Genomic DNA, 13,287 nt, shown 5'->3' with positions numbered 1-13,287 from the left:
TACCACATGGGCACTTTATATGATATACCACATGGGCACTTTATATGATATACCACATGGGCACTTTATATGATATACCACATGGGCACTTTATATGATATACCACATGGGCACTTTATATGATATACCACATGGGCACTTTATATAATATACCACATGGGCACTTTATATAATATACCACATGGGCACTTTATATAATATACCACATGGGCACTTTATATAATATACCACATGGGCACTTTATATAATATACCACATGGGCACTTTATATAATATACCACATGGGCACTTTATATGATATACCACGTGGGCACTTTATATGATATACCACGTGGGCACTTTATATGATATACCACGTGGGCACTTTATATAATATACCACGTGGGCACTTTATATGATATACCACATGGGCACTTTATATGATATACCACATGGGCACTTTATATGATATACCACATGGGCACTTTATATAATATACCACATGGGCACTTTATATGATATACCACATGGGCACTTTATATGATATACCACATGGGCACTTTATATAATATACCACATGGGCACTTTATATGATATACCACATGGGCACTTTATATGATATACCACATGGGCACTTTATATGATACACCACATGGGCACTTTATATAATACACCACATGGGCACTTTATATAATACACCACATGGGCACTTTATATAATACACCACATGGGCACTTTATATAATATACCACATGGGCACTTTATATAATATACCACATGGGCACTTTATATGATATACCACATGGGCACTTTATATAATATACCACATGGGCACTTTATATGATATACCACATGGGCACTTTATATGATATACCACATGGGCACTTTATATGATATACCACATGAGCACTTTATATGATATACCACATGGGCACTTTATATAATATACCACATGGGCACTTTATATAATATACCACATGGGCACTTTATATAATATACCACATGGGCACTTTATATAATATACCACGTGGGCACTTTATATAATATACCACGTGGGCACTTTATATGATATACCACGTGGGCACTTTATATGATATACCACGTGGGCACTTTATATGATATACCACGTGGGCACTTTATATAATATACCACGTGGGCACTTTATATGATATACCACGTGGGCACTTTATATGATATACCACGTGGGCACTTTATATAATATACCACATGGGCATTTTATATAATATACCACATGGGCACTTTATATGATATACCACATGGGCACTTTATATAATATACCACATGGGCACTTTATATAATATACCACATGGGCACTTTATATAATATACCACATGGGCACTTTATATGATATACCACATGGGCACTTTATATGATATACCACATGGGCACTTTATATGATATACCACATGGGCACTTTATATGATATACCACATGGGCACTTTATATGATATACCACATGGGCACTTTATATAATATACCACATGGGCACTTTATATAATATACCACATGGGCACTTTATATAATATACCACATGGGCACTTTATATGATATACCACATGGGCACTTTATATGATATACCACATGGGCACTTTATATAATATACCACATGGGCACTTTATATAATATACCACATGGGCACTTTATATGATATACCACATGGGCACTTTATATGATATACCACATGGGCATTTTATATAATATACCACATGGGCACTTTATATAATATACCACATGGGCACTTTATATGATATACCACACGGGCACTTTATATAATATACCACATGGGTACTCGTACAGGTTAAGGGATAACAGATTTCATATTTCTTTCCTGAGCTAGGGTGGGTAAAGGTTTTACCAATTTCCGTGGCATTGCAGGTAGTACACCCATGTCAATGGTAGTTGCCTGGTTTGCGTGTAAGAAGTGTGCAGGTGCCTTACTTTTACATATATCATTATGCACCAACCATTGTTTCAAATTTTTTACTCTGTGAAATCCTGGCCATGTGCACTGCAGGTGGGGCAGATGTAACATGTGCAGAGAGAATTAGATTATGGTGGGGTTTTACTTCAAAGTGAGATCTATATTGCAGTGTAAAAATAAAGCAGTCAGTATTTTCCCTGCACAGAGCCAAAATAACTGACCCATATCTTAATCTCTGTGCACATTACATCTGCCCCCCCCCCCCCAACCCCCCTTCAGTGCACAAGGTTTTGTCGATCAGAAACGTTGACCACACGCTATAGTGTAGTTTCTTTCATTATTTGCAGTCTAAGACTCCAGAGTGCCGGCCTGGTCGTTTCTGACCCTATGGGCAGTGCATTACTTTTTGGCATTGTCACCGGGAGCAGATGCTCATTAATGGATGTGATGGATTATGTCTCTCTCTCTCTCTCTCTCTCTCTCTCTCTCTCTCTCTCTCTCTCTCTCTCTCTCTATATATATACATATTATGTATATATCTCTATATATATATATACATAATGTGTTCCTGTCAGTACTGTCAGTACTGTCAGTACTGTGGTAATAATAGCCTTGTTGTCTGTCTGACAGGGTATGATCTTTATCAGCAAAGCCTTTCCAATTCCAGCCTTAATATTATAGTGAAAAACGAACCAGACGAAGAGCGTTGCATCTGGCGTCCAGACCTTAATGGAGAAAGGGGAAGCTTAAATGCTGGTGAGTGGTAGCTGTGGGGTTGGGGGTCCGGGTGTTGGAGCAATGACATGCTCAGCTCAGAATCATTTGTGTGTGTGTGTGTATGTATGTATGTATGTATATATATATATATATATATATATATATATATATATATATATATATATATATATATATATATACAGAAAGAATATAGAGTACGTCTCTTAGTGTATCACCACCACCTCAGGATTCTATGGTACACTATCACTCATATAATCAATTGAGATAAAGGAATTTAACAGACATTTTAATAAAAATCTTTAAAAGTGAACAGTCATGTAAGATTCTTTTGCAGTCCATTTTGATCCAGTATTTCATAAGAAATCTAATTCATATAGCAGTTATCATAATAACCAGACGCGTTTCGTCAATCAGACGAAGCTTGTATACAAGCTTTTCACATCAGCCAGGCAGAGCAAAGAATCATCTGGCCGACCAATAGGACGTGGAAAGCTTGTATACCCCATGGGGAAGGATTCCATCACAAACAGTACTTGGTACCTAGGACCAGATATCCAATTTTTATGACACTCCTCAAGTTGGCACTTCAGTGTAATTACTTTTATTTCTATGGCCACTTTTAGCTTCAGCAAACGGGTTGTGCCATGGGATCTTCCGTGGCACCCACGTTCGCGAATGGGTATATGTTTTCAGTAGAAAAATCTATTTTATTTTCTGATATTAGAAGTCAAATCTTATTATTCTATAGATGTAAAGATGATTTACTAATTATCTGCTCTGGCACCAGAGAGGATTTAGAAGGAATTTTTGAGATGCAAAGTAATCTTTACAATCCAATAAAGTTTCCCTATGAAATCAGCAAAGATACAATTGGTGTCAGGTAACATTGTGACTAATATGCAGGGGTTAAAGTGAGGGGGACAGGGTGGAACTGAGTTCCACCACCTCTAATGGTGAAGTAAAATATTTCCACATTGGCCCTGCACAGTAATGTCACAGAAAATCATTCTAGTTTGCAGGGGGTTGCCAAAAACCCTACCACTGGCCCTGTCTCTGACTAATGGGGGGCGGGGAGGAGGGGTAATTAGGTGGCATAGAGAAATGAGTTCCCCCACCTCTGCATGACCACTTTATGCCCTGCTAATTTGTATACTAAGCCTATGGACAGGAACAATGTTTTACACCTTCAGAGTCATCACCCTATTAAAATGAAAGCAGGTTTACCCTATGCTCAATATTTGAGAATCCGAAGAATTGTGAGTGATGACACTGAGGTAATGAGACAGTAGTTCCTGGCTAGAGGCTACCCTCTGAAAGACATAAGGCAATGAGGAGGCCTAAAAAACAACTTTTGTGTGCTAGTAAAAAAAAAGGATAAAAAACCAGCATTCCTTGGGTTAACCACTACAGCCCCAAAAGCCATGTGATTCGTAGGTCTCTCAACAAACAGTGACCACTATTAAGAGACGACCCTGACTTTGTTTCTTTACAGGCTACCAGGGTCATGCAGTGCTTTACAGGTGGGAGGAATTTGAGGGACGTTCTAGACCAGCGGTGGCCAAACCTGTCCTCAAGATCTACCAACGGTGCATGTTTTCCAGGCAACCTGTGGATCTTTAGTAGGAATGAATGCAGCAGGTTTTAAAATGTGACAGTAATGACTACAGCTGTGCAGCTGCTAGGTAACCTGGAAAACATGTACTGTTGGTAGATCTCGAGGACCGGTTTAGCCACCCCTGTTCTAGACAAAGCAGATGTCACAGATATTAGGGAAGGAGAGAGTACACTGGCTCCTCCTAAACTGGGCTGTTTCAAGTGCCCTAACTGTGTGACTTGCAGTTACATGTTAGGTGGTGATTCCTTTAGACACCCCACGACTGGTAGAACTATTCCAATTTAACATTACCTCTCTTGTAACTCGAGATTTGTGATTTACATCATTTCGTGTCCCTGCAGCAAGCATTATGTAGGGAAAACTGAAACAAGCTTTAAGGAAAAGATGGCGAACCACAGGAGTGCTATTAAAAAGCCATTACAAAGTCATAGCGACCAGCCTGTGGCTGTCACCCCTTAACCACACTGAGCTATCGGATCATTGATCAGGAACCTGACACATTGGGGCAGATGTATTAAGCCTTAACAAGAGATAAATGCAAGTGTGATAAGGAGAGATAAACGTCCAGCCAATCAGCTCCTTACTGACTTTTTCAAACTCAGCCTGTAACATGTCAGTAAGTAGCTGATTGGCTGGACGTTTATCTCTCCTTATCACCCTTGCATTTATCTCTTGTTCTGCCCCAGTGTGAGAGGTGGGGATAGGGCTATAAAGAAACGTACTAATACTAGAACAAAAAAAAGAAAATCACATAAAGCGCGCTGGAAACTTTGTATATACAAAGAGAATATTTATTACACTAATATTCACTGGCCAGTGATCGAGTACACAATTAAAAATAAAATTGCATAGGATTTATATTATAAAAAAAAACATATATTAAAAAACATGTAATCTGACACAGTAGTAGGTGGTTTTAAAAAGTCCCAGTGGGGATAGGTGGTGAGCGATATTGCTGTTAACCAGCTTTATAATGTCCCCATGGAGAGTGGATGAATGGTGATCTGTCCACTATAGAAAAGACAGAGGCATGAGCTCTCTGTTTTAAATTGTCTGGCCAGACACAAAAAAAAAAAAAAAGGAAAGGGAGGTATCTCCCTGTACCTGTGTTGATGTACCGGGTAGCTGTATTCAGCAATAGTCCGTTTCTGGAGGCCCGGGTTCCTGGTTTGTAGAAGAAATACTGTTCATTCAGCAGGTAACAGGAAGACAGTGCTCCAATACTCCGGAGGTGGAAAAAAGAAAAAATGCTCAATAAAACAATTTATAGTGTGACGCGTTTCCCCGCCTCCTTAGGGACTCGGCGGCTTCCTCAGAAATTGAGCTATTTTTTCTTGTTCTACTACTACTAGAAAGCTGTTGCAGCTAGAATCCAAATGGATCTTTCGTTTAAAGAACCTCTCACCTTTAGGACTCAATGAAAATTTGGGTTTGAGTTATTTTTTGTAATAAATTTAGAAGGGGTGCATGATATGCTTTCTGACTATATGCTGTCTCTAATGTGGCATATACATGTTGTTATAGGGTACGTTCTCCCTCACTGACGCCCCTGCGTCTGTGGACTGTTTTCTACACAATATGTTTATTACACCTGGAATAGACATTTTCTATTTAGTGCAGAAGATCTCACATTATTGTCCCTGATCCATATCAAGACCAGTTGTACCAGCATATGATGGCCGATGTTTGCCAATGATAGATGGCAAAAAAGATGGCGGCGCGTGCAAACGCTGCGGCTGTACGTATTACCTTTGCTGGTAATATCCGTGGACTGTTCCTAGTGTGTCTGCTTTCTATGTGTGCGGGCGGCGCCCGTTGTGCAGGCAGCGGTGGACACAGAATTTCATACCTGCGGGGAGTGCTGCTGAGCCTCCGGCCGCCTGGAGGCCCCGGGACTGGAAGAGGGCGTATGTGACGGAGATGCCGTCTGTAGCCGACCTGTGCACACAGAGGTCGGCTGTGCCTTCTGGTCCTCTATGGGAGCCTGCAGGAGAGAGCCCCTTGTGTGGAAGTGCCGGAGCATGGCGGGGAGCGAGTCTGTCCGGCAAGCCTGGAGCCAGGTCTGGAGGGGGTCCTGTAGGGGACCTGGTCGCTTACTGGTGCTGCCTGTATGGAAGCCGATCAACATCCTTCCCCAGGAGTTGCTGGTGCAGTGAGAGCTGCGGGCATCTTAGATTTAAGCCTGCATATGGAGTCCACTGCCTGCTCAAATTCTGCTGATGCTGCTGCCGATACTGCTGGGACTGTGCCTGACCCTGTGAGAGTTACTGCTGTTATGGAGGTACAACAGCATGGATGGAACGGAGGTGGGGGGCAGCAGTATAGAAATGGTCATTATTGTGATCACAGGTTCTTTTGGTGTAGACATGGTTGGAATAGACACCGTAGGAGGGAAAGAAAGCAAAAGAGGGGTAAGAGGGCTGGCATTAAAATCAGGCTGAGTCTTTGCTCTATAAATCCCCCTTTGCCCAGCTTATTTTTAGCAAATGTTCAGTCTTTGCCCGGCAAATTGGATGACATACAGGCGGAACTGGCACATAAACTGCACCTGAGACTATGTTCCATCTTTATCTTCACTGAGACTTGGCTAAATGAGCTTGTGCCTGACTCTGCTGTGTGTCTTGGGGACAGAACCCTATTTAGAGCAGATAGAACTTCTGCCTCAGGGAAAGGCAGAGGGGGGGGGGTCTGCATTTATGTCCAACGTCTGTGGTGTGTAGATTCCACTCTTCTTACATCCCACTGCTCAGCTGAAATTGAATTCTTGATAATCAAGTGTAGGCCGTTCTATTTGCCTAGAGAAATTTCAGTAGTAATTGTCATAGCCGTGTACATTCCACCACAAGCTAATGAGGAGAGGGCTTTAGCAATCCTTTATGATGAAATAATGAATCTGGAAACCTCATATGTGGATGCAGCCTTCATTGTAGCGGGTGATTTTAATCAAGTAGATTTAAAGAAGGTCATGACTAAATTTTCTAAAAATGTCTTTTTTCCTACCCGGGGAAACAATATCCTCGATCAGGTGTATACTAACTTTAAATCAGCCTATGAAACGGTCGTCTGTCCCCATATCGGTAGATCAGACCATATGTCTGTGTTCTCAATACCAACTTACAAACCCCTGGTAAAACGTATTAAACCTACAAATAAGTCTGTCACCATTTGGCGAGAGGGGGCTATGGTTAGATTGCAGGACAGTTTAGAATTCACGGATTGGGACATGTTGATTGAGGAAAGCAAGGTAGATGGTGAAGTTGATGTCAATCACCTAGCATCACTAGTTTTAGGTTACATAAATTGTTGTATTGAGAGTGTTACAGTGAAAAAGAATATTCTCCAATGAGAAACCCTGGGTTAACGGCAAGGTTCACTCTCTATTAAAAGCCCGGAACAGGGCTTTTAAATCCGGAGATCAGTCATTGTACAAATCTGCAAAAACTGAATTAGACAGGCGAAAATTGACTACACTGTAAAAATTGAGGCTCAGAGTAGCCGAATCAAAAATCCTAGATGTATGTGGCAGTTGATCCAAGAAATCACTGGTTACAAAGGCCCTTATTCTGATCGGTGCGGATATTCCCGCATTCTTACGGAGCGGTCCGCACGCTACGGTGTTTTGCCGCATGCGGCCATCGTCCGTAGAAACGCCCACGTGTCCTCCGCATTCGGACGGACTCACTCTTTAAGAACAGGGCGTGTTTACGGACGACATACAAACCATGCGTGTGCGGGAGAAACACTCCGATTCGGCACGGTATTACAGAGTATTACAGAGTATGCTCGGAAATACCGCATCCGACCGGGAGCCAAGCGGTGCTACCGCCCGTAAGCGGAGTATTTACGCCAAACAACCCACTATTAAGTATCTTCTGCAAGACATCACATGACCCACTTATTCAATTACCTATAGTGTCTGACAAGTACAGGATATGTGGGTGTTTAGTAAGGGTTCCTTGAAGCAGCAATGGTTTCAATTAAAGCACTGACAAGCGGCCTATTAGTGAGTAATGAGTAAAGGAGTAGATTCTATTGGGTTCAGGTGTTAATGCTTGTAGTCATTAGGCGTACGTTCGCCTACCGCATGAACGAGTGGTGTCCGCAAAGCAATAGTACACTTGTGGACACCGCACATTTCTTCCCCTTTTGATCGCGTGCATTCGGAGTGGTATCCGAATGTACGCCCCCCAACATAAGTGTACTCCCCCGTGTCCGCCCATGTTTCCGCCCCGTTTTGCCCACTTTGAAACTACGCCCATGTGACATTCCGCATGACGCCCATAATACGCCCATATTTCCCGACTGATTGCGGGGAACAGTTTTGTACGGGATTTGGCCGAACTGGTACGGAGTCAAGGCGTGGCACATGCGCGTTGCGTTCTCCACGCATGCGCAGACGCCGAAAAGACGCGATCCGTAAGAATGCGGTAAAGTCCGCGTCAATCAGAATAAGGGCCAAAGAGAGGAAAGTAGAGATGGGGGGTGATAACAGTCTGTTAGTTAGCGACTTAAACTCATTTTACTCTAGATTCGACAAAGAAAACAATGTACCCATTGTGCCCAGAAATATTCGGGAGGGTGAATCCCCCATTATATTTAATGTTAGTACAGTGGTTCATTGCTTGCGTCAGACAGATCCGAAAAAATCAGCTGGTCCTGATGGGATCTGTGGTAGTGTTCTGTCAAACTGTGCAGATCAATTGGGTGGGATTTTAACTTTGTTATTTAACCAATCCCTCTTGGACTGCATAGTCCCAAAATGCCTAAAAACCTCGACCATCATCCCAGTTCCCAAAAAGAAAGGCCTCCCCAAATGTTTGAATGACTACCGCCCTATTGCGTTAACGTCATTAGTAACCAAATGTATTGAGAAACTGCTTGTAAGACAGATTCAGTCATTTTTGCCGGTAGAATTTGATCCCTTCCAATTTGCATACAGGAAAAACCGTTGCTCTGACGATGCTGTAGCTTCTGTTATGCACTCCACCCTAACGCACTTGGAGCATAAATCAACCTATGTTAGGATCCTTCTGGTAGACTATAGTTCCGCATTCAACACAGTTATCCCAATGTCACTAGTGTCGAAATTATTTGACTTAGGCTTGATCGGATCTACCTGTAACTGGATTTTAAATTTCCTAACTGACAGACCTCAAGTGGTCAGAATGGGGAACACTGTATCTGAGGAGACCATAATTCAGACTGGAGTGCCGCAGGGATGTGTCCTCAGTCCCCTACTATATTCACTGTTTACCCACGACTGCATATCGTCCTCTGACTCTGTCAAGATTGTGAAATTTGCTGACGATATAGCATTTGTGGGGTTGATTAGTGAGGATGATGAAACCCACTACAGAAAAGAGTCCCAGGGAGAGATTTATCACACCCCTACAACGTGTCTACAGGTGGACGGTAACCCAATTTCATTTACTGCATTTTTGCACTTTATGACTTTATTTCCACGCGTAATAGGAACGGACAGTCCCCCACTGCTATTCATTCCCCAGGACCTACCCCTTGTGTTTTACCAGCTTATTTTGGTCTCACCATAAAATAAATTGTTATTTCTTTTAAACTGTACAATCAGTCCAATCTGCACTGTTTTTATGATATTTTAATTAATTATATCTATTCTAACCAGCGCTGCTACCCCCCCCTTTCGTCCTTTCGTCCTCTGACTCTGTCAAGATTGTGAAATTTGCTGACGATATAGCAGTTGTGGGGTTTATTAGTGAGGATGATGAAACCCACTACAGAAAAGAAATAGCGAGACTGGTAGCCTGGAGTGAGGGAAACAATTTAGTGTTAAACGAAGGAAAAACCAAAGAATTAGTGATTGACTTCAGGAGAAAGCAAGTTGTGCCGAAGAGACCAGTGTGTATAAACGAGGCAGATGTAGAAATTATGGAGTCAGTCAAGTTTCTGGGTCTTCAGGTATCAGCTAATCTGTCATGGTCTGGCAATGTTCTCACTCAAACAAAAAAATCCCAACAGCGTCTCTTTTTCCTGAGGCGTTTAAAAGCGGCCGGTGTGAGCAAGCCCACCATGACAAACTTCTATAGATGTTCGATAGAAAGTATTCTGACCTTCGGTATTATCGTTTGGTTTGGCAACTGCACGGCTAGGGAACGCTCAAAATTAGAACGTATTGTAAAGGCCGCAGGCAAAATCACTGGAGTGCAACTGCCAACCACACTGGCGCTCTATAATTCTAGAATTTTAAAGCGTACCAAAAATATTTTAGCTGATTCCAGTCACCCGTTTTTTAGGTCATTCGAGAAATTACCTTCGCTAAAAAGGTTCAGAACCCTAAGGGCACGTACAAGCCGTTTGCACAATAGTTTCCTACCATCAGTAGTGCGTATGTTGAATGCTTGAAGTGATGTTTGATTTTATTTATCCCTTATGTATTTTTCTTCCCTTTTTATATGTATTATGCGGATATTGCTTTTACTGTATTGGTATTTATGTATTACACAATTTCGTCTGCAGAGAGAGTTTTCTCCTGCTGCTGATGACAATAAACTTGACTTGATGTTCTAATTATCCAGCATTCTGTGTATTGGTCGATGTGTCCGATCTCACATGTGTTTCTTCTCCCAATTCTCCAGTAACGCAGCAGCTGCTTGATTCAGACGAGACGCAGTCACAGCAGCAGGCAGAGCGCGAGAGACAACGCAACGTCCGCTTTTCCGAGGAGGAGAATGATATCCTCATCAACAGTATTATGCCGCACTATGAGAAGCTGTTTGGCAGGCTGGCGGCACGTCATTCCACTGCTGTGAAAAACGCTCTGTGGAGAGAAATCGTGTCTGCCGTAAATACAATTTCTGCGTATCCCAGGTCTGTGCAGAACTGTAAGAAACGCTACGCTGATATTAAACGCAAAGTCAAAGATAAGCTGAGCAAAATTGCTAAGCACAAGAGGATGAATGGCGGAGGAGTACCATTAAATATCTCTTTCTGGCCCTATGAGCGCGTGATGGAGAAGATGATTTCTGCTGATATAGTGGCCGGTGTACCTGGTGCTACAGATTCGGGCAGAATGACTGATCGCTATTCCTTAGGTTAGTATCATTGTTACACATGGGTTAGGCAGCAGGTGGGTATTCTCAGGGTAATGTTTAGAGGGTCCAGGAATTGGCATGAGAAATGGGTAACGGCAGAGGAGCTACAGGGCTTAGACACATTGTAGTTTCATCAAAGAGGTGGATATAACATGAGGAGTTCATATATGTGTCTGGAGATCCCGTCCCACAGTGACAAAATGGACGCCACTGCACTGAGGGTGAATCCCTGTGCTGTGGCAACATCTTAAAATGACAGTGGGAGTTGGACATGTTTAAAATGTGTATTAACATTTTTATATGTAGTACTGTATGCAGAGTTGTAGGGTTATAGGTTACTAGCTAAGCCCGCTCAAGGCAAGAGCTTTGAAAACTAGTCTACTACCTTGTGATTGTCTGTGTTTGAATGAATGCACAGCAGGTATTGTTCCTAGTGTCTGACGTCCTGTGTGCAAGGTGTTGGTAACGGGGGACTTCTGTGCGTCTGTGTGTGATGTGTCAGCAGTAGGGATGCCAATCCCGGGGCATTTTTTCAATCCCAGGTATTGGGATTGAAAAATGCTCAATCCCGGGATTCCCGGGATTGACATCTCTCAATTTTACAGGCAGTAACAGAAGGCCTTGTCCCCCCACTCCGACCGCACTGCACATTAATTTACTTACATGGCTGGGTGGGTGGCCGGGAGCAGGGCAGACATCCGCGGGTGAAGGGAGCGGGAGCAGGGCAGGCATCCTGTGGGCGGGTGGCAGCAGCAGAGCCGCCGGTGCTGCTGACAGAGGTGCGCGGTCGCAGTCACTCTGAAGCGGATATGGGCGGTGCAGCGTGACGGTCAGAGGTCACGCTGCGCTGCCCATACCCGCTCCGAGTCCAGACTGCAGGCCGGGGATCAGGATCTCCTGAGCAGCGTCTGAGCACTCGCTCAGACGCTGCCCAGCATTAGATATTTATATGTGCTGCTAATCCCGGAATCCCAGGATTGGAAGGTCCAATCGCGGGATTCAAATCCCGTTGTTTTTTAGGCCAAATCCCGACGATCCCGATCCCGGTATTGGCCACCCTAGTCAGCAGGTAATCTCCTGCACAGGTGTTACTAGTAACGGGCAGGTATGTGCGTCTCTGTGTGACGTGTCAGCAGGTAATCTCCCGTACAGGTGTTACTAGTAACGGGCAGGTGTGTGCGTCTCTGTGTGACGTGTCAGCAGGTAATCTGCACAGGTGTTACTAGTAACGGGCAGGTATGTGCGTCTCTGTGTGACGTGTCAGCAGGTAATCTCCCGTACAGGTGTTACTAGTAACGGGCAGGTATGTGCGTCTCTGTGTGACGTGTCAGCAGGTAATCTCCCGTACAGGTGTTACTAGTAACGGGCAGGTGTGTGCATCTCTGTGTGACGTGTCAGCAGGTAATCTCCTGTACAGGTGTTACTAGTAACGGGCAGGTGTGTGCATCTCTGTGTGACGTGTCAGCAGGTAATCTCCCGCACAGGTGTTACTAGTAACGGGCAGGTATGAGCGTCTCTGTGTGACGTGTTAGCAGGTAATCTCCTGTACAGGTGTTACTAGTAACGGGCAGGTGTGTGCATCTCTGTGTGACGTGTCAGCAGGTAATCTCCTGCACAGGTGTTACTAGTAACGGGCAGGTGTGTGCGTCTCTGTGTGACGTGTCAGCAGGTAATCTCCCGCACAGGTGTTACTAGTAACGGGCAGGTACGTGCGTCTCTGTGTGACGTGTCAGCAGGTAATCTCCTGCACAGGTGTTACTAGTAACGGGCAGGTATGTGCGTCTCTGTGTGACGTGTCAGCAGGTAATCTCCCGCACAGGTGTTACTAGTAACGGGCAGGTATGTGCGTCTCTGTGTGACGTGTCAGCAGGTAATCTCCCGCACAGGTGTTACTAGTAACGGGCAGGTATGTGCGTCTCTGTGTGACGTGTCAGCAGGTAATCTCC

General features: G+C 43.6%; 1 protein-coding gene across 5 annotated transcripts in view; it reads left to right on the top strand.

The window, feature by feature from the left end:
* The window catches only part of LOC146064951 (uncharacterized), a 101,229-nt gene that overhangs the window by 74,691 nt on the left and 13,251 nt on the right, over positions 1-13,287 (top strand). For 4 of the 5 annotated variants that reach the window (XM_083179005.1, XM_083179001.1, XM_083179003.1 and 1 more), the window contains 2 exons: positions 2,552-2,677; positions 10,886-11,341. In XM_083179005.1, the coding sequence (XP_083035131.1) occupies positions 2,552-2,677; positions 10,886-11,341 (582 nt within the window). The remainder of the gene's footprint in view (positions 1-2,551; positions 2,678-10,885; positions 11,342-13,287) is intronic. The other variant, XM_083179006.1, reaches the window with a different exon arrangement.

This window comes from Crinia signifera, chromosome 3 (assembly GCF_055691185.1).
Source record: "Crinia signifera chromosome 3, ASM5569118v1, whole genome shotgun sequence".
NCBI lineage: Eukaryota > Metazoa > Chordata > Amphibia > Anura > Myobatrachidae > Crinia > Crinia signifera.
Note: the sequence above shows the minus strand (reverse complement) of the source record. Positions and strands in the feature narration are given on the sequence as shown.